This window comes from Protopterus annectens, chromosome 8.part0 (assembly GCF_019279795.1).
Source record: "Protopterus annectens isolate FY-2018-M chromosome 8.part0, PAN1.0, whole genome shotgun sequence".
Taxonomy (NCBI): domain Eukaryota; kingdom Metazoa; phylum Chordata; order Ceratodontiformes; family Protopteridae; genus Protopterus; species Protopterus annectens.
The window spans coordinates 526890716-526912434 of NC_056741.1; the positions used below are offsets into that span (position 1 = coordinate 526890716).

Here is a 21719-nt window from a genome sequence, read left to right on the forward strand (position 1 = left end):
TGTTGAAGAGTAGGGGTCCTAGGATAGAGACTTTGGGGACTCCAGTAGGGTTATGGAGAAATGGTGAGAGTTTGTTGGACCATTTCACTGCTTATTTACGATCCTTGCGGTAGTGCTGAAACCATTTTACTGTGTTATGTGAGAAGCCTAAGTTCAAAAGTAATGGGTGAAACACTGTCAAAGGCCTTGGAGAGATCAAGGAATACTGAGGCGGTATAGCATCCTGCATCTCTGGCCTTGTTTACAGTGTCTGTAAAAGATAATAGGGCTCTAGCTGCGCTGTGGCTAGGTTGGAAGCCATGTTGGGTTTTGGTTAAAAGATTGTTTTGCAATAGATATTGCATTACCTGCTGATAGATACCTCTCTGAAGAATTTTGATATGGGTGACAAGATGGATATAGGACGGAAATTGGATGGATCAAGACAGCTGCCTCCTTTGTGGATGGGGATGATGTGTGATTGGTTCCATATGGTAGGTACTTCTGATTCGGCTAAAGACCTATTTATAAGGATAATGATTGGGTAGGCAGCTGAGTTAGCAGCCAGTTTGAGGTAATATGAATGGAGACTGTCAGCTGAAGTAGAGCAGGGCTTTAGTTTTTGTAGCAGTTTCTTAATGGTGTCAGTGGGTATGGGCTGAAATGAGAATGGGGTTTGTATGACATTTTGTTGAGTATGGGATGACAGGGTTAGAGGTAGTTGATGGCCTGGGGTTGGTGTCTGAATAGGTTGAAGGGGGGGGTCCAGCATTAGGGGCGTTAGTAGGTCTGAAATTGATTTTATGAAGTGCTTGTTAAAGATTTTGGCTATTTGTGATGGAGGTTATCAGGTGATAGGATGTGCTCTCCATTTCTTCCAGGTTTAAATAGAGAAGCTATGGAGTGCCAAAATTTACTTGGATAATATGACTTCTTATCTCTGTTGATTAGTTTTGTTACTTTGTTACGTAGTGTTTTGAAATTAACATGATTTTGTTCATTTTTGTTTTGTTTCCAGGTTGACCAGGCTAGCTCCCTTTGCTTCATCAGGTGTTTACATTCCTTAGAGAGCCATGGTGCTGAGTTATTTTTGATTCTTTTCATACGAATGGGAGCTGGGGTATTACGTATGTGAAGGAAGGTGTTATTAAAGTATAGTACAGCATCATTAAGGGGTAGTTGTTTAAGGGGTGTCCAGTCTAATTCCTGTAGGAGATTGATGAATTTATGCTGACAAAAATTGAGTTCCTAACTGATTTTGTAGTGTGTACTCTTAGTCGTCGGGAGTTTGTTCAAGGGAGTAAGCTGATAGATGATCGCTCAGGGAGCTAGGCAGTGTTCCAGAATAGGGGTAATTAGAACCCCCCAGATGGTTTACCACCATAAACCATCAGTGAGGTAGGATGTTCATGGATACAAAAGACAAGTTGCCTGAACTCTAAATACTTGTCTCGAGTCACTGCATCTAATTTTATATTTATGGGCTTTTCAATGTCTTTCCAGGGATATGTTACATGAATAAGAATGAAATATGCTAAAGTGTTAATGTAGCTTCACCTTCAGCAGTAAAAATGCCTAAGAGTGTGGGTGAATGAGTGGGGTGGGGTGGGGATATCCTTCCAGCAGATTCAACACTACAAAACAATGCAAACTAGACTTAAGTTATTTGCAGATTGCCTTACATAGATATAACTTTATTTGTTGCTTGAGAACTTTTACTAACTGCAGGTGAAATTCAGCTGTGCAAGTTTTTTAGGTAGTGTGATATGACAAGTCTGACTACCGCTGCTGCAGAAGGAATATGTGCTTGTTTCAATAGATTTAACTTTATTTGTTGCTTGTGTACTCCTTGCCAACTGTCTAAAAGCTGCAGTCTGTCCAACATACTTTGATACGTTACATGTTGATACATGCTAGTCAGATTTAGAAAGCATGCCATATTCAGCACATCACTCTTTTATGTCACTATTTCTTCCATTAACTGCTTTTCTATGGTCTGGAAAAACTCATTCATTAAGCACATGTATTCTGCACTTAGTATTAAGTTTAGCTGTTGCCATTGTTTCAGTAGTTCTGGGTAAGTATTATCATATGATGGCATCTTTAAAATGCGTAAACTCAGAGGAACTAGCCCTAGTCCCAAATAAGCTAGACAGTTGCATTAAACTTTTTGACATTGGATTTGTCTGTTCATCCTTATTCCTTGTGTTCCAGTCACCACAGCACTAACTTTGAATTTCATATTAACCTTACTCATAGTTTGCGGTGTGGGAGTCAATACAGTAAGGAGTGTTGCACAGTCGGTATAAAATGGAGAGAAAAGGGGATGAGACTCGATCTGTCAAAAACCTTTCATCGAAAGAAGGTAATCCTTTGTTACAAATGCATTCTAATGTACCTGCATCTGTGGGAACCGCTGACCACTCAGTAGACGCTTTTGAGAAATCTCTTGATATGTTAGAAAAAAAGGTACAGATATTCAAGCAGCTCCAATGGCAGCAGTTAAGTTTTTCAGCTTATTTGGAGTTAGGGTAGTAGGTCAAGTTGCTCTGCCACTTAGTGAGAAATGCATAATTATGCACAGTCCCAGTGGAGTAACTACAAGTCATGCAGCTAGAGCAGATCTACTCTTCTCTGTTGAGTGACCTACCAACCCAAGCTGCATAGTAGCATTGGTCTTAGCAGATCACATGCACTCAAACATTCACAAACACCACCACCACAGAGACACATGCATACACATATTCAGACATAAAGATGCACACACAGGTATACACATGTACAGACACTATTGACACCCATGCATGTACACAGCATGCATACACACATGTACATAGATACACTGCATCCATCATCTCCCCATGCATAATGATCATAATCTTATCAGGCAGCTATCAACACCTACCATCATTCATCGTAGCAAGCATACTTAAGCGTGTACGCGCACGCACACACACACACCATACCTTCCTTTAACATATACAGCACCCATTTACATGCTGCTCCACTTCATCTTGCACAGATTAACTCTGCTGAAATGTATAGGTGAACATCAAAGATTATATTACTAGCTACTGGAAAACCTGTACAGTATGAATGTGTCTGTAACAGAGCAGCAAACCCTTATTAGGATAATTCCTCCCCCACCCACTCCCCATGACTAGATTTACACAAGGCTGCAGGAACCTCATTGTTCAGTAGTGATGGTCTGTGTTACCGATTAGAAACCTGTCTATGAATCAAAAGAGGGCTGAGTAATACGCATAGCATTTTGTCTGCACTTAAGCAATTAGAAATCTGACTATGAATCCCAGCCCATGTCATATTAACTACCACAGGAAAAAAAATCTGCATACTGCACTGAGCAGGACACACTCAGAGAAACAAAAAAATAATTAAACTCACAAAACTCTTTGGGCAAGGAGAATTACTTATTTTTACATTACGGCTTGTGTGGTGTAAGTTATCTCCCTCTTTTTCCTCTCTTCCATTTGTAGCAGTGCAAGACATCTGGCGTTTTGTCAATTTTTTCTCCACTAGAACTCATAGTATTGCTTGCCTGCCTCATCCAATGCTCACACTGGTAAGCTATTTTTTCAACCCTTTTACTGAATTATCACAAGGCATACAAAAACATGCATTCATATAAAAAAAAAATCAAACCATGTTAACATGTTCACTTTTATACAATTATCTTCAATCTAATATTACATAAATTGATCAATTCCTGCTTTCCCTTAAACCTCACTCATCCAAAACAATATTCTGCATGTTTTGTTCTCATGATTTCCATTTTTTTCCTGTGTAATTTGCTCCAAACATTTTCTAAAGATCCCACTAGCAGTTCTTTTAACTCTGTTACAATATTAACTACTTAAAAATACAGCTGGTTTAGACTTCAATTTCCATATTTTAGTAATTTTTTTTTTTTTGGAAGCCACCAGAATTAAATTTAACAAGGCCTTACAATGTCTAGGCAATTCAGATCCTGTATTCTGTGCCTTCTTCGGTTACATCCACTTGCTCACCCATTATTTTGCCAGAGTATTCTGTAGGTGCTTTTAGTCTGCCAACTCATTAAACTCTCAAAACATACATTCCCAGTTACCTCTTTCTTCCCATCACACTTTCAACATTTTCCATCTACCTGAGGAAAAAATCTTTGGGGACTGCTCGGGGTATAAAAATACCCATGCAAACATTTCTAAGAAAAAAATCCTAAATCTTGTAGGCTTTGATGAATATTTGGGAGCCATACAGAATTGTTTAACCAATCTCTCTTCCCAATTTTTCTCCTTCCTCTGATTAATTCCTATAGTTATGCAATATTTTATATATCCTACTAATTATCCTTTTTTAACAGCAAATTCTGTTCTAGATTCAACTAAAAACTACCAGAGCAGGTCATTCACTTAGGATTCCCCTTTCTCTTTGCCTATCTATACCCGTACTTTGACATCAATTTCTGATAGGGAAGGAATTCTATAGCCTGCATTCGAAATGTCTTTGTGGCCTCTTCCCACTCTGTTACATTTCCCTCTCTAGTTATTTGCGCCTAATAACTTGGTTCCTTTGCCAGTTTTCTGCAGTAAATTCCAGGCTCCTCTTGCATATTCTCTGTACCCCTAATTGCAATCATCGCTATCATCAGAATCTCCTTTCTCCATTCTGGGATTGGTTTAATCCTTTCTGCTGCTTTACAAATATAATATTCTCTATGGTGTTATTATTCTCCTTAAGGATCTGCATCCAAAATCCCGCTCTCTCCTATTTCTTGAATTCCCCCCCTGCTTCATCATCCCTTTCCACTTTCAATTATAGCGGTTTGTGTTATGTATATGAACCTTAACTGTGTAGCTCTGAAGTATCCTTTCAATTCAGATGAAACAAAACCACCTTGTTCTTTTAGAAGAATCAACTTATCCCACTTGACCCTTGCCCTCTTGCCCTCACAGATAAAATCCTTCAGCTCTTTATTAATTCCTGTACACAACTTCTCTGGATGATAAAAATATGCTTGACCTAGACATAAAACTAAAGGGTCTTAAAGATTTTCAGTGTTTGTATCCTGCTATTTACATCCATAAACAAAAGGGTACCAGTTTCTCAGTTTTTGTATTATTTTTTGCTTAGCCTTTTGGTAAGCTGTTTTAATACATTTCCAACATTTTAGTCTACACAGTGGCCTAGTCTGCTGAGGGACTGCATTTTGTATCTGTACATTTTCAATAATGTAGATTACCACTCATTGCTTTCCACTGTGAAATGCACTATTTCCCCTCCATTCTGCACTACATTTCACTGGACGTCACTAACTGGCCAACAACTCTTTGGTTCAGGACATTTTTTTAAAGCAGTCCCTAGGAATCAGCACAGTCAGTATGTAATAAATTACAAAAGATATAAACTCAGGTAAGTAAATATGCAACGATTACTACATTTCCGCATGTGCAGCTACATTACCTTTAAACATTACTGCCCCAGTCCTACCTCCTTGTTCTCTACTGTGCTCATAAAAAACTTTCCTACATCCCACTAACATTCTTATGCTTGAAGGTTCTCAAGCCAAGTTCATGGCTGGAGTACTTCTCTGTGGACCCTGTATGTACTACTACTGCTCACATGGGTTACTGCTGGGTGCTTAATTTCTTTCTACATCTCAAAGGCAGCTGCAGGTGAATTGGCATCCTTAAAATTGCCAGAAGTTATGCATTTTGTGGTGTGTTTGTGTGTGTCTTTCTCTTGCAACAGCCTGACATCCTATCCCTAAGTTTCTCTATCCTGTGCTCACTGAGTGCCAAGATACACTATGGCTTACCCATGACCCTAAACTGGAAAAAGCTGGGTAATGGAGAAAGAATGAAAAAGGTGTAATCATCTGCAGTTGGTCAGCCCATACCATAATAACAGAAGACAGTTTGAGAAGATTAATTCAGTGAACACAGCACAAAAAATCAGCCAAACTAAAGCAAATATGATATGGGTTAATTACTCCAAACAAATACAGTATTTATTCTTTAAATTAAAGCCTTGCCATTGGATTACAGGGATGGCCCTAGCAACCTTAGTTCAATTAGCGGCTTGGCTGCTTGATGGGGAGGTAGGAAGAAAAAGCGTGCCTATCCTGGGGTGGGGGATGGCATATCTTCAGTGGAGCTCTAGCAGAGGCTCTACCACATTTAACAAGTTCAAAATACAATAAAACAAAATGGCAGACTGGCAGATGGAGAGGACAGAAAAGGTATGACATACCTATCAGTCTAGGGCAGGGACACGGACTCAAAGACACTCACTGTTGCTCATCCTGCCTAAAACTGACATCAGCACACTAAGGGGAGGGAGTTAGGGCTAAGAAAAAGCCCCAAGCTGCTCAGCATGACATGAGCTGCAACTAGGAAGGGGAAAATGACTGCTCATTCTGTATCACAGACAAATATTAGTGTAATGTTACAGTCCCAGTCCGGGGGGGGGGGGTGTGTGTAAGCCAGACTACCTGTTCGTGGGATGTCTTCACCTTCCAAACCCCCTCCCAGCACACATGTTGATGATGGAGCAGTAGCAGCAACAGGGACCCATCCACGTAAAAAAAGGCGTATTCTTTACATTAGAAGATGAAAGACTGTCATAACTTAATTTAGAACATCTGCTTGGAACCTACTAAACAGTAATCACCCTTTGGTTTGCCCCATTTTATAAGTCTTAATGATCTGAGGATACTAAGCAACAAGGGATATAACAAAGAAAGCCACCATTTAAATATGTGATTTTTTTTCTTACCTCAAGCTTCACATATACAGCACTTATAGCAACAGAGATATCACCACCTGAAAGTGCTTTAAGATCTTTTCTTAACATCTGTTCCGTAGTGAGTCCTAGGACACAAAAAATAATGATCAGGGTGTTGTGTACCATCTGCTTAATCTTTTACTAAGAAAAAAACAAGTCTGTAACTTTAGTAACAAAGTCCACAAAAAGTGCTGGTCAGGCTAAGCACTAAGCCCTTTGGACAGAAACACCACAGAATGTATTGTCTTTTTTTTATCAACGTTGTAACAAGAGTTTCTTGTTCTAATCCTAATCACTGACAGTTTCACATTGAATACAAGTGTTGTAACGAAACAAAGAAAATGGAAAACATAATATACTTCATTCAGTACAGTAAATATGTCAATAGCAGCTTAACACAAGCTAAAAATTTACAGAGAACAAATTCATCAGGAAACTCTGACACTGAATGCTGCATGCAGATCACATATCAGAAAGGGGCCAGGGGTGTAAAACACACTATGAACACCATTTTGACTTGAAGTACAGATTTATATCTACTTGCCATAGATGTAGAAGTTTGACTATCTTCATTGTTGCAGTTATAATCTTTGGGATTTCCTGCTTTTGAAAGTCTGAGGCAGGTCCAAACACCAAGAGATAGCCCCCCCCCCCCCCCATGCCCATCACACACCCTACCATCAGACATCAGGAAGTCAGTGTACATGGGGTAGTCAGCAGATGCTATTTCTTCAGGTCATTTCTGACCATTGATTGGAGTTTCACTCTCCTTGCTGATGGCTGGGAGCATGACCTGCCCAGCACTGTCCCCATTGTAAGAAAGAACAACATGGGTGAACTAATTTAAAAAAAAAAAAAAAAAAAAAAAAAAAAAAAAAAAAGATGGCAAAAGACCAAAAATGGCAAGAACCAACTTTAATGAAACCAAGTGACATACAGTACTGAGCGCTTTCATCCCTTATAATATCTAGGACTTTTTTCAGGGTACATTTTTAATGCAAAACCATATCTCATTTATACACCCATCTTCCAATCAGATTTGTTTATTCACTGATTTTAACTGATCTACACAATATTGTAAGAGGAATACATACAATAATTATTAAACGCGACAACTTTTTGTTTCTAAAAAGCTTTTATACTTAAAAAAACTTTGTGCAATAATAATCTGTAGATAAAAACCTTTCATATTTTACTGACTCATTAGAGATGGCATGTCATTCAAACAGGCTTGTTACTGGCATATAATCTAATTTGCCAACTCAGTTCTTTACATTTAATTTGTTTGTTTGTGTCTTTCAGCTTTTTAGGGGTCGCCACAGCGGAACTCCGGTCCGCTAATGATTGGCAGTAAATTTTTACGTACTGGCTTGCCGGGCCTAACGCACAACCTTCAACGAAGGAACGCCCATTCACGCATGTTGCTACACAGAAGGCGCTCTAACTGAGAATCGAATGGGCAACGTCTAACTGTGAGGCGACAACGCTACTGCAGCACCACCACCGCATATTCTCAAAATCCCCTCCCCTCAAATCCTGACTCACTTTATCAATAACAAAAAGAAAGTATTTGTTAAAATCCATACACTGCACCGTGTGTCTATAGAAGGCATTTGTAGTTTTTTTTCTTAATATCATATAATTGTTCATACATTCTACCTCTCAGCCTTCTTTTTGTTTTACCCACAGATAAATAAGTGAGAAATAGGGGTAGTATGGTTTGTAGCAGTTCTTCCCTCTTGGCAATGCACCACTGAGATGATCTACTGACTTTGAGATCCCTCAAAAAAGCTATATAGAGGGTATGAGGATTACATCATCCATTCCTGTCAGCTTCACAGTGACCAAATGGAGCTGTATAATGGACCCCTATTCACTCAAGGTGTCTCCTTGGCCATGCTGTGGATCATGGAGAACCAGTACTGTCTGGGCCAAGAGGGCACTATCAGAATCACCCTCCACTCATATTCCATGATCTTCTGAAGTACCCTGGGGATGACCGGTACAGGAAGAAAGGCACATAAACATACCTGTCCATGGAATGCAGAAGGTATTTGTTCTCCAGGCCCTTTCGGTTAGAGCACTCTAGAAGAACTTTGATTTGCCTGTTTTATTCCAAGGTAAATAGGTCTACTTCTGATACACCCCACTTGTGTGCAAGTAAGAGTTCCCTCCCAAGTATCCAGTCAGGAAAATACACTACAGATCTCCTGGGTGAATCTGCAAAGTTGTCTTCTACTACTGCTAGGTACTGGACCACAAGGCTCAGTACCATCTCCTGTGTGATTTCCCAGACATGCATGGTCATCCAGCACAAGGGACAGGAGTCAGTACCCCTCTGTGATACTGTTTACTCTCATCAGCAGAGGGCCCGGTTACCACTTATTGTAGCTATGAAGGGTAGCAGAGCTTTTTTTTTTTTTGAATGTCATAATTTCCTTTAGATTTATGTGTTTTGTCTTGAAAGAACTGTCCCAGCCACCGCGGACTTTCACATCAATTGAGTGAACACCTCAGACACAGTCTGAAGTGCTGGTTGTGAGCAGTCTGGACTCCATCTGGACCCTGAAGGATACTCCTGGATTCAGCTAGCAAGCTTCAATCCACCAGTGGAGTTCTTTCTTGATACAAGAAAGAAGAGAGGCTTGGACTTAAGGACTGTTAGTGTTGGCACCACATGTTCTTTAGGTTCCACTGGATTTTTCTAATATATGCAGCCTGGCCAAGGGTATCATAAGGATACAAGAGTACTGGGTAATGAACTGGATCTTGTCCACAGGAAGGAAATCTTTCTGATCCCTGGAATCCAACTCCTTACCCCAAGAAGGTCACCATGGTGGATGGCTGTAGATTGAATTTGTGTTAAGTTGAGAGTAAACCCCAGGTTTGAGAGGCAATTCATGGTCATTTGGAGGGATGCTCCTAGTTCTTCCAAGGTGTCTTCCTGAATGAGACTATTGTCCAGATAAGGGATCATGAATTTAGAGCATTATGTAGAAATTGTAACAAACATTTGGATACTTGGTAAATAACATCCGAGTTGCATTAAGTTCATTATCACTGTTTAGAGTGACATCTCTGATGCCTTCTGCTGTGCAACTGAGTCTCAAGGAAGCCATCAGCCTCATCTGGGATAGTGAGGCTAAAATACAGGCTGATTCATCCCTTCTTGTGTACCATGTGACTGTGCTGTTGCCCATGGTCAACAGCAGAAGTCCTGTTTCCAAACAGTTTTGTCTGCTTTGAAACACAGGATTACAGCCAACATCTTTTAGATATTGATGTGTAGCTTCTCCTGTTCAGGGGTCCACTGAATGTGTACCTTGAAATTGCCAGTATGTGCTTCCTGTGTTTTGTTGATGCATCTGTCATTACATTCTGAAAGCGTGCGGGGGTTTTAACAAAAAAGGCATCCCCATAACTACCCTGGCTTAAAAAGCCCACCAGGCAGACTCCTCCAGAATTCATGAGTAGCTCATTTTTAGGGAGTGTGAATGCTACTCTCAATGTCTTCAGATACCAGTGGATCATCTGGATATGTAGTTTTCCCAGTAGTACCATAAGAATGAGAGATGTCACAAATCCCAAGGCTCTGAGGAACCCCCTTGCCTGCCATATAGGCATCCTGTGGGACTGATGAAAGAAGTACTCTAAAAAGGTCACCTTTTCTAGTGGTAGCATGGCCTTGGATAATACAGTGTTCTGAGCAGTCATCAGAAAGAGCTTGGATGTACAGCATGTCTGGTTAGATTCTGGCAGAACCCCAGGTTTGGGGGCAATTGTGAATGCACTGGTGGTTTCCCTGTGGTTCTTCCTTGGACTGAGCCTACAGCAAGCAGTCATCCTGGTACAAGTTGATATGGATGCCTGTGGTCTTTGAGATACTACTAATGGGGCCACGAATTTCATGAACCTCTTGGAAGAATTGAACAGTCCAAAGGACAAGAGTATAAACAGGAAGTTGGAGTGTTCTAATCTGAACCTTTTGTGTTTCCTGCATACAGGAACATAAAGCTAGGCACCTTTAAAGCGAAGAATGACCATGAACACTCTGCACATCAGTAAAGGGAAGAAAAGACTGCAGGAGAGCATTCTGAACTGTGGTAGCCTTTAGAAGATGCTCAGTTTCAAAAGATCTAGAACAGACTCCATTGTCCACCTGTTCTTGAGACCAAGAATACTCTGGAATTAAACGCCATCCCTGTCCTCATTCCTAGGAGCATTTTCTATGACTCCCTGAGCTTGAAGGGATAAGGCTGGAATAAGAGGTAGCCAACAAGTGGGAGGAGAGTCTTGAATTCTATTCTGTATGCAGAACAAATGCTGTCCAAGACTCGTTTGAACAAGGAAAATTTCATCCAATTTTCCAGGAGAGTCCGGCGGCCTCCCATCAGGTGGGAGAAAAGGTTAGCTTAGTCAACAGCGGGGTGGTTAGAAGGTATGTGGTTTCAGGACTGCTTGAAGGGTCCTATAGAAATGTTGTCAAAATGCATCCTAAGGTTGTCCTTTTTCGTGCCCTTCCCTTTCTGTTATTCAAAGGCAATGTGTAGCTTGCCCTGCTGACCGCTGATCTAATTTCTGTAGAAGGCTCCTTGTTTGGATAAAAAGCTTCTACCATATCTGGGAATGGGTAGATGGAAACGTTTTTTGACAGTCTCCATTATCTTATCTTTGTTCAGCTTTTTGAAAATTTCCTGAATGAAAAAGAGGTTCCTGTCTAGGAAGCCATTAAAAAGATGCCACTTAGCATACTCTGGTACTGGCTGAATTGTTAACCAAGCTTACCTTCTAATGACAGATCTTGTGGCCATTGTTCTAAATACTGCATCCACAATGTCCTATCCACATTTATTAATGTAAACTCACGTTCTCTACAGCATGGCCAAACTTAGAAATCTGAATCAACTGGATCTTGCCTTTGTTTTCTGCCTTTTTCTAATTTCGCCAAATCTTTTGGGTTTGTAATACCATGGTGGGAATGGACTCCATTCCTAAGTCAAAGTACGATTAAAGTTCATGAATTTAGTACTGTTTCAGTCTTTGTGGGTGCTGCGAAGAGCACTTTTGGCTGACATCAATGTGCCTAGTAATGACTCCTCCTGCAATTCGTATGGGGTTACATAGATTGGTAACATATCTAAATACGATTGTAGATTATTTTTTATAAGACCCCGTTGCTTCTACTACTATTGGAATTGTCTGGGTATCTTTCTTGCACATTGCTCTCATTTCTGCCTGCAGATCCTGGTTTATGAATTTGTGCCTCTCTGTACGCAAGACACTGTAATCACTGGGTGTGGCAATTTCAATGATCAATGCTGCTTTTGTCTTCTTTTCTTCAACCACTACATCTGGTTTTCTAGCATCTATCTTTTGAACTGTTGGTAATGGGTGATATAAACTTCATCATTTTCTATGATGCTTTGTGGCTCATGTTTCCAGTGTTTTTCAGCCACTTCGATACCATAATGTTTGCACAATCCCCAGTGAAACAGTCTTACTACATTATTATGCCTTTCAGTATACAGTCCTTCTACTATTAGTGTGTCGCAACCAGCAACGAGGTGTGTGACCATTTCCAATTTGGTTTTACAACATCTACATTTGTTTGTTCTCCCACATGTTTAACGGACTTTATAAACCAGCGTGTACATAGCCCACTATATCTTGAGCTGCCAATATTAACCTTTCATTTCTTGGTTTGAATTCACCTCTCCTTAACCATTCCTGCATTCGCTCCTGATCAACATGAGGTTCTTCGAGAAGTTTTCTTTACGTGCAACTATATTTATGCTTTTTCCACATTTCTTACCTTCTCACCTGGTCCTTCACCTTATATTCTTTTTTTTTGTTTGTTTTTTAACACATTCAGTTGCTGCATGTTTTTTTATCTACTTCTGCTTTGATTTCCACTCATGCTTCACGTCAATATGTTTCTGCTAAAATAAGCAGAGAAGTCATCTTAGATGTATTTTCCTCAGGTTTCAAAACTTTCACTACATTTAGATCTTGTGAAGTCAGTAGATATGTGGGAGTCCCACGACTGCAGATCTATACATGTAATCAATTTCAAGGAGGCCTATCCCTTCTTCGGAACAGGGAATAAATAATCTTGGTATACACCGATTTTTATAAATCATTTTGTGAGCACGAAGCATCCTTCTTGTTTTAATATCTAATCTGTCCAACAATTTCTGGGGCCAGTCAATCACTACAAAACAGTAAGTTAGGACAGGAAGAGCAAACTGGTTTATAGCTTGGATCTTGTTCCTAGATGTCAATGCTGTTCTCAGGATTAAATTATAGGTTCATAGGTAGGTACTAGGCTATCTGCTAGAGGGCATTTATAAGCCTAGCCAGAGTGTGTCGGCTTTCGCCGCCCCATTGATTAATTAACTGATCTTGGCAGAGCCAATGAAGTGATCCCAGGGGTGTATTTTCTGTTACCCATCCACTCGTCAAGGTTTCTCTTGAAGAGTGTTAGTGACAGGCTCTCCCTGATGTAATTTGGAATTTTGTTCCAAAGCATGGGGAGTCTCTGTGACAGGAATCTATCCCTCCAGCATGTTCTATTTATTGTTATGGCGAGGTTTAGCTCACTAGAGTGCGTGGCTCGCAGTGACTTGGATTTCTTTAGATGGAGCATGTCCATCAATTCTGAGCTGGACATGGCTTTGTAAGTCAGGCAGAGATCACCTCTGAGTAAGCGATATGCCACTGAGTACAGCCGAAGTTTTTTAGTCAGGCTACATAGGACATATGTTTGAGACCAGTAATCCTCTTGGTGAGGTACTTTTGTGGTCTTTCCAGCTGTTAGAAGTGTCTTGTGAGGTACATCCCAAATGGGGCATTGTACTCTATGATGGGTCTAATGAGTGACGAGTAGAGGGGCAATATAAAACCTCTATTTCTAGATGCTGACCCTTTAGTAATTAGATGGGCCACATAGAAGGATTTCCTAACTACTTTGGCAATATGATTGTCAAAAGAGAGATTACTATCTACCTGGGTCCTCAGATCTCTTATTACCTCTTCTGTATTAAGGGGGCTGCCACTTATGTGGTAATTCGTGGGTATTTTGTTTTTCCCAAACGGGATGACTATGCATTTTTTGGCATTTAGCTTGAGGCCATGACTTTGACCCCAGGTGCCCGTCTCAGTAAGGCCCTTTGGGAGGATGTCTGTGTCAGCCAGAGAGTCAACTATGGCTCCCAGTTTGCAGTCATCGGCGAACTTGGTTAGCCATAGTCCTTCTGTGTTTGCCTGTACTTCTGAGAAGTATATACCGAACAGTAGGGGTCCCAGGACCGAGCCTTGTGGGGCATCACTTGTGACTGGTTTAGAGTCGGACCTGGAGCCCGCTATGCTTACCGCGTGACTTCTGTCTGTAAGTCAGTTGGCAACCCATCTCGTGACGTAGGGGTTTATATTCAGGCCGGTGAGTTTTTCTATATTACCCGAGTGGGGAATGGTGTCAAAAGCCTTGGTGAGGTCAAGGAAGGCTGTGTGAACCACCTTTCCCTCGTCTGTGGCCTTGGTGACTGTCTCGAAGAAGTCAACCAGGTTTAGTAGGCATGATCTGTCCTTAACAAAGCCGAACTGGGTCAGGTCAATTTAATTCTTCAAAAGCATTCCTTACTGAGTTTTATTTGCATTTATCCATGTTCATGCTGATCCTTCATCAATTCCCAAGTATTTATACACGTCCTCTTGCTCAAGTTCTTTTATATCACATTCTTGTCCCAAACTGATGTTTACCTGGTGCTGTAGTTTACCTGCGTTAAAGGTTGCTTTTGCACATTTATGACCAAATGACATTCTAACATCATCTGAAACAGTTTTGACAACCTGCAGCTGTGCTTTCAATTCCTCATCTGATGAGCTATACAGTTTTAAATCATCGACAAAGATGATGAGAAGTCATTGGAGTTTGTTGTTTTCTAGGAGCCAAATTGTAGCCATGACATATGAACAGCTTAATGAGGTTAATGGCAAGGCAGAATAGCAACAGTGACAGAGATTCACACTGAAATATCCCCCTTTGAAATTTTATCCCTGGAATAATAATCTGTCCTTTATCATGGCTTAATTGCAAAGTGGTCTGCCATTGTTTTATGGTTACTGTAATGTAGTCAATCAGTGTAGGGTGTAAGCACTCTTATCTATGAATGTGGGATACTATCAAATGCTTTTTTTGTAGTCAATCCATGCCATACTTAGATTCTTACCCTTTCTACAGTTCTCCACTGTAACTTTAACAACAAATGATCCTTTGTTTTATGTGACTTTCTTTTATTGCCCTTTTGTTCTACTGCCATAATTGAGTTTTCTTCTAAATAACTACAAACTCTGTCAGCATCGATTCCCATGTATAGTTTATATGTTGTCGGAAGGCAAGTTATTGGTCTATAATTTTTAGGGTAGCTTGAAGGTTCACTCTTAAGTAAGAGCGTTGTTTTGCCTGTTAGCCAGTGTGGTGTCTGTTCTGGGTATGCGTATAAATAGCTCTTCCTCATGGCTAAATCCTCATGCAAAGATGTTAATACTTTTAATCAAAAGTTAGGTAATGCATCTGGGCCTGGGGTTAGAGGCTTTTCTTAACTTTGTTTCAATCTCTCTGGCTGTTGTTACTTCATCCCATTTCATATCTTGTTCCTTTAAACTTCTTATTCTTTCTTTTACTTCTTCTATCCAGTTTAGCATCTTTGTTATGTTCCGCAGGATCTCTTCATATATACTTCTCCAAAATGTATCTCCTTCCTCTTTTTTGGCGGTCTTTCAATTCCTTTCCCAGTTCTCTATAAAACTTTTTTGGGTCATCAATAAATTGCTTATTTTGTACTTTTCCCCTATATTTATCTGTGTATCTTCTAAGTTTTACCATCTGTGCTGAAGCGTTTAGTTTATTTGTGATAATGCATGACAGATCCTAGTCTTTTCTAATACTGTGCATTGCTTTAATCACATCTAGCTTTCTTAGTATTTTTGTTGATCTATTCCCTCTTCTATAATCTAACAGTGACATTTCTTGTCGTAATTGCTTTACAGTTTTCTCTATTCGATACTTCCATGATGGTATTCGGTTTCTCCCCTTCCTTTCCCTCACTATTCTGTGTTCTTGTGGTAGAACTTTATCAGTTATTAATTTAACAGCACAGTAATACATCCTATTTTATTTCTGTTATATCACATGGATCTCTATGGACAGTCCTAATTACTGTGTTCATTTGTTTTATCAGACTTCTTTTTGGGTTTTATTGACCTTCTGCTGTCTATTTCTCTCATAGATCTGCATATATCTATCCATGTCCATTAAATCAAGCAACTCTTCTCTTAGCTCATTTTCTTCCAAACTGACGACACATTCCTTGTTTTCAGTTTCCTGCGGGCATTCATTTAATGCCATGTGGGTCTGCACATGATCACTATGGAAATGGGGGTTGGAGACACGTATTGTCTTTTCCCCATATCTATCAAGTATATCACCCTCACTGTTGTTTGGGAGGGTTTTGGAGCTCAGGGATAATTTCAAGCCCCTAGCACCATGAAACAAAACTATGGATGGGTCTGCCATCAGATTCTTATATAGGTCTGAGGTGTCTGAAGGACTTATCAGAATTTGTCAAGTTTCTTCGGAGATGAAGATTGCAAATACATCACCAAGGAGGCCACCATGAAGGCATTCTCAAGAATACTGCCTTAAAAAATGGGGATACTGCTGCTGCTTAGACTAATCCAGGCATAGCTAGTTGAGGTACCTCTTTTTTAATCAGACATCTCCCTGGACTTGCATTGGAATTGCTGTATCTTGAAACTGATGGTTTCTCCAAATAAGATGCTCTCAGGAGGGGAACCTGACAAAGCAGCTTCTTTATCATCCAAATCGTATCCAAGATAGGAAAACATTTGGAAGGTATACGAGTACTCTTCATTCTCTAAGGAAGACTGTGACCCTCTTCTTTTTATGGCATGGGTGCCCAAAGTGGAGGACTAGATGAAGACCTGCTGCAAGCTTTGCCACACACAGAAAAGCTCTTTGGCTGCTTTCTAAAAGTATTGTGTGGTGAGGTCTCGCTGAGGTACTGGGGGTTATTGCAACCTCTGAATCTGTGACATACGTTGGTCATATGCCACAGCTTTGTGAAAAACAGAGTCGTATGATGTTGCCGTTTTGGCCTCACAGCTTCTTGAAAGAGAGACTGCATTCTACTGATCTATACCCCGGGTGAGTACATGCACAATAAAGATTGGGAGAACCAACTCCTTTTTACCAGAAGGAGTCACGATTTCTATGTGGGCACTAGAATAAGTCATTTTACTGAAGGCAACTTCCATGAATAGCATACTTATACCGTGGTATGAGGCCACTGAAAATCTGCTGGAAGATGCCCACATCTGCCTCCAAAGTGGTTGGGCACAGGCTAACAGGTAAAACAGATGCCCGACCCAGTGGTTGTGAATCCACTTCATTGTTTATGATGTGTTTGGGACTATCCATTGCCATGGAATCAGTTTTCAGCTCTTACTTGAATCTTTCTTGAAGGGTTTCTCTCACTTTAACTCCTCCAGGCAATGTTTTCCTGGTAGGGAAGCATCCTCTTGCAGAAACAGATGGTCGACTCATGTTAAAAGCCTAAATAATGGCATCCAACTTCTTTGCAAGTCAGGCATGAACACAAGCATTTATTCTTTTTGAGGCTTCTCAGTGAGACCCAAACAAATCTTGCAATCTACCATGAGCTGGGACTCTATAAAATGAAAGGGGCACTTGGAATGCAAATATTTACACAGAATCTGATGAAAGATGCATGCCCTGAGAAACACATTGAATCTAGAAATCATTCACTAGCAACGCAATAATAATAAAATAACCAGCAGTATAAAAATATTCCAATAACTGGGCACATATCTTTCATACAATTCTGCAGACAAGCTCTGTTGCCCAGAGTGGACCAAACAACCACAAACTTCCTCAAGGAAATGCTAAAAAGAACAGAGGTGATGCATGCTGACTGCTGCTTTTCTCTAGGATGTAGCTGTGCATTCCTGCACAGGTCAGGAGCGAGCCAATGCTAAGATGTTCATAGAGCTCTTGGAGTCTGTCTGGTTACGCACAGACCTGCCTGTAAATATTTCCTCTGCGGCATGAATAATAATGTAGCAGCAATTCACACTGGATATCTAAATATAAGTATACTACTCTATGATAAAGACAATGAAGAAATTAAATGCAGCAGACCACTGGCATGGGCCTTAGTGGGGACAGGAGGAAGAAAGTTTCTTGTAAACATAGATAATTACTTTAATAATTAACAGATAAGAAATGGAAGATAACTCATTGGTTGGCCCTTCTTAAGAAGTATCTAAACACAAGGTTAAGTTCTGCAGAGAAAGAACAGGCAGCACATTAAAATAACACTACGGTTAAGACAAAATATATTTTTATGTTGCCTTATAAAGTCTCTGGATTACTGTATGTATTTATAATTGCTTTTTGAAATGACTATCAAAATGGATTGAAGGGGTGACATCATAACATAATTCTATTTTTTCATCTAAGACTTTCCTTACCATAATTCAATATGCATTGCTAGAATGTGTAAACACACACAGACACACACACACACACACACACATATATATATAAGATATATATTATATATATATATATATATATATATATATATATATATATATATATATATATATATATATATATAGACAGATAGACAGATAGATAAATATTGAAATTACCTCTCTTTCAAGATACTTTGTTTACTCAGAATGGGAGTACTTGAAATAACTGCTTACTTTTAGAACCTTTGGACAGAATTCCTGTTAAATTGATTTTCAGCGACACTCCCTGGTTTCTGTTCTTATCTTCTAAATGCTCTGCAATAATCTCTTTGTTTTTTCATTTATAAACATTACGGAAATTTGACTTTGTAAATGATGAGAATATGTGCAATCCGGTGGTAGTATGTTCCCTGTCATTTCACTTAGATCTTCACCCTCAAGTGGGGCAGGTAACGCACAGTAATGGAGTTGCCTAGCTACTGTTCCTGCAAAACTGCTCTCTCTGTACAGCAACAGCTTTCATTCCATTTGATCTGGCAGACATCGACCATTTCTTTTATGGTGCTAGTGGGGAGAGAAAGACAACAAGGCTCTTAAGCACCTCATTGTGAGGGCTTTACCTTGGTAAAAAGTTTTAAATGTAACAAACAATATCAAATTCATTTAGAATGTAATGCAAGATTTTATGGAAAATTATGTGGCATGCACCGAGGAGGACAAGCACAGAAATGGCATACAAGAGGGGATATATTTTAAGTCACAATTTAACTGTGTGTGTCAAAGTAGGAATCGTTATGCAGGGACCAAAATACATTGAGAAATAAAGAAAAGCTTTTCTCATTTTGGAGCTGTCCCTTAAATAAACTGGCTTTCCCCTAAAGCAGAGTTCAGCATTAAATGGTCATGCCAATGGCAGGTCTGCAGGTGACTGATGACATGTTCAGATACAAATATCTTTTATATGGAGGGTAAATGATGTTGCACATTTCACTACAGCATGACACTCTTGACTGTGATTAGTCTCTGTAATGTTTAACTGTGATGCGGTCTTTTTTTTTTTTTTTTTTGCTTTTTTACTTCCACTGCCTGTCGATCAGCAGCAACAACAGCCTCTCAGCCATTTGGCCCATTATTTCTCCATCACTAAGGAGAGAGTCAATCAGGAGATACCAATTTTCAGACAGTCACTGGGGTAGTTCAATGATTTTTATATTTTTTGTGCCCTGACACCCTGCATGCAGCCAGTGAAATCCCGGTGGGTTGTGCAATAGGCTGATGAAAGACATTAGCTCACTTCCTGAGGTGTTCAATGCACAATAACCAGCCCCCCTCCCAAAACATGTGTGGGACTTTCTGGTCTTCACCATGGAGATTTCACAGCTCAATGTGCCCCCCCAAGTGTGCACAACTCTTCCTGCTCTCAGAAGAGGTGAGCAGGCCACGTCACTTCACTCCTCTTTCTGGCTTCTCTAGTGCCAGGGCAGCTAACTGAACCTTGGACACCTGGGTCTCTGTCAAAGCTCCATCACTTTGTACCATGGATCCAAGTCAGTGCAGCTTTTTAACAATTCCATTCCTGACCACCCAGCTCCACAAAGCCACAAGCTATACAAGTAGATGCAGAATCACATCATCAATAGGCTGTATAACACAAGGAAGAAAATCACAGCAAAAATTAGGAGGTGCAACTCCCAGCAAAATAAAAGCAAACTTAATCTAAACAAACAGCTCAGAGGATAATGTCTACCAAAGCCAAATTTGAGGTAAATTTGGCCACCCAGCCCAAGGAGAACCACAAAGCTTTTGTTAGCTATGTTTGCAACCTCAAAAGCAATACAAAATTGTGTGCAGAGCTCACCGTAAATGGAGCCACCTATACCAAACACTACAGTTGTACACTTAACATAAATGTAGATGTTTGAGTGTATTCACTGTTGCAGTCATCACTTGTGGGTTATCCCTGCTGGGTAGCCCTCGGTTGGCCCGAATACCAGAGTCAAGCTTTTCCCCTGCGCCAGCTGCTGTCGCCTGTGGGCTGACGTCAGGTCGTCAGTGGTATAAAGGAGAGCAGCATGCACCATTACATCAGTTTTTATTGCCCTAACCTGTAGGAGCCCCTTGAAGGAAATGTTTTAGAGATCCCTTGGTGGCCCAAGGTCACAAGAATGATAGTTAATCTCCAAAAATGATAAGATTAATGGGGGAAGGTAGGGGGGGAAATAGGACTACAACAGTGAATACACTCAAACATCTACATTTATGGTACGTGTACACAACTGTACTATGTTCTTCGTGTTTCACTACTGCACTCATCACTTGTGGGAGGATTCACAAAGCTGAGGAAAGGGAGGATGGAAGAAAGAAATTCCTAGGATTGAGCTAGCATGCCTTTCAGGACTGCAGAGGCAAAGCCTGCTTGAGCCCTGGAGAACAGAGGCAGGTGGTAGTGTTTGGTGAAGGTGTGGACTGAGGTCCAAGTGGACCCTGGTGGGTACTCCTCTAAGGAAGGCAGTGGAAGTAGAGGCTGCCCACGTAGAATGGGATCTGATAGATTTAAGAGGAGCTTTTCCATGAATAGTGTAGCAGAATTGTATGCAGTGAGATATCCATTTTGAAATGGTCCATTTGAAGATTAGCTTCCCCCAAGCCTACCAACAGTTGATCCGTCTTCCTAATGGACTTTGCTCTGTCCAGGTAGTATCTTAACTGTCTGTGCACATCCAGTGTGTGCAGAATTCTCTCCCCTTTATTCTGAGGATTTGGAAAAAATGAGGGAGATGTATAGTGCAGTTTAGGGTCACATCTGATACTACCTTTGGCATGAATGAGGGATTAGTCCTGACAGACACCCTGTCTGCATGGAAGATAATGAAGGGTTCCAGTGGCTATGAGAGCTTGAAGCTCTGACACCCTCCTAGCTGAAGTAATAGTCAAGAGGAAGGCAGTCTTCCAGGAAAGGTGTTTTAGGTCTGCTGATGCAGCTGGTTCGAAGGGAGGCGATGTCAATTTTCTAAGACATAAAAGAAATATATACCACAGCTCAGTGCGTGAATGACACAATAGAGGCTATAAAAAATTAGCGCTTTCTTTCACTTTATTAAAAACGTGAACTTCTTCAGAAAAAAGACAATGTGCCCTCCCAAACACATGTCTTATAAATCTTTTGAACAGGATATGATGTCATAAAATTCTCAATTCTTTTTTTATACAAAATGAAAATAAAATAAGAATAAAAATGTATATTACATTTCAAATGTATAAAAAACATTTTAACATTAAATGAATTGACCTACTTTATATTGAATATTACTTATATGTACAACTGTGTCAAATTATATCTATATTTAAATATAAATCAATATAGCCCTACCTGTAAA

The 21719-nt window shown here is 40.2% G+C and overlaps 1 protein-coding gene across 1 annotated transcript in view; it reads right to left on the reverse strand.

Annotated features, from left to right (window-relative positions):
- Positions 1 to 21719, reverse strand: part of PRUNE1 (prune exopolyphosphatase 1) — a 564173-nt gene that overhangs the window by 35291 nt on the left and 507163 nt on the right. The window contains exon 6 of the mRNA XM_044080032.1: positions 6757 to 6851. Coding sequence (XP_043935967.1) covers positions 6757 to 6851 — 95 coding nt within the window. The remainder of the gene's footprint in view (positions 1 to 6756; positions 6852 to 21719) is intronic.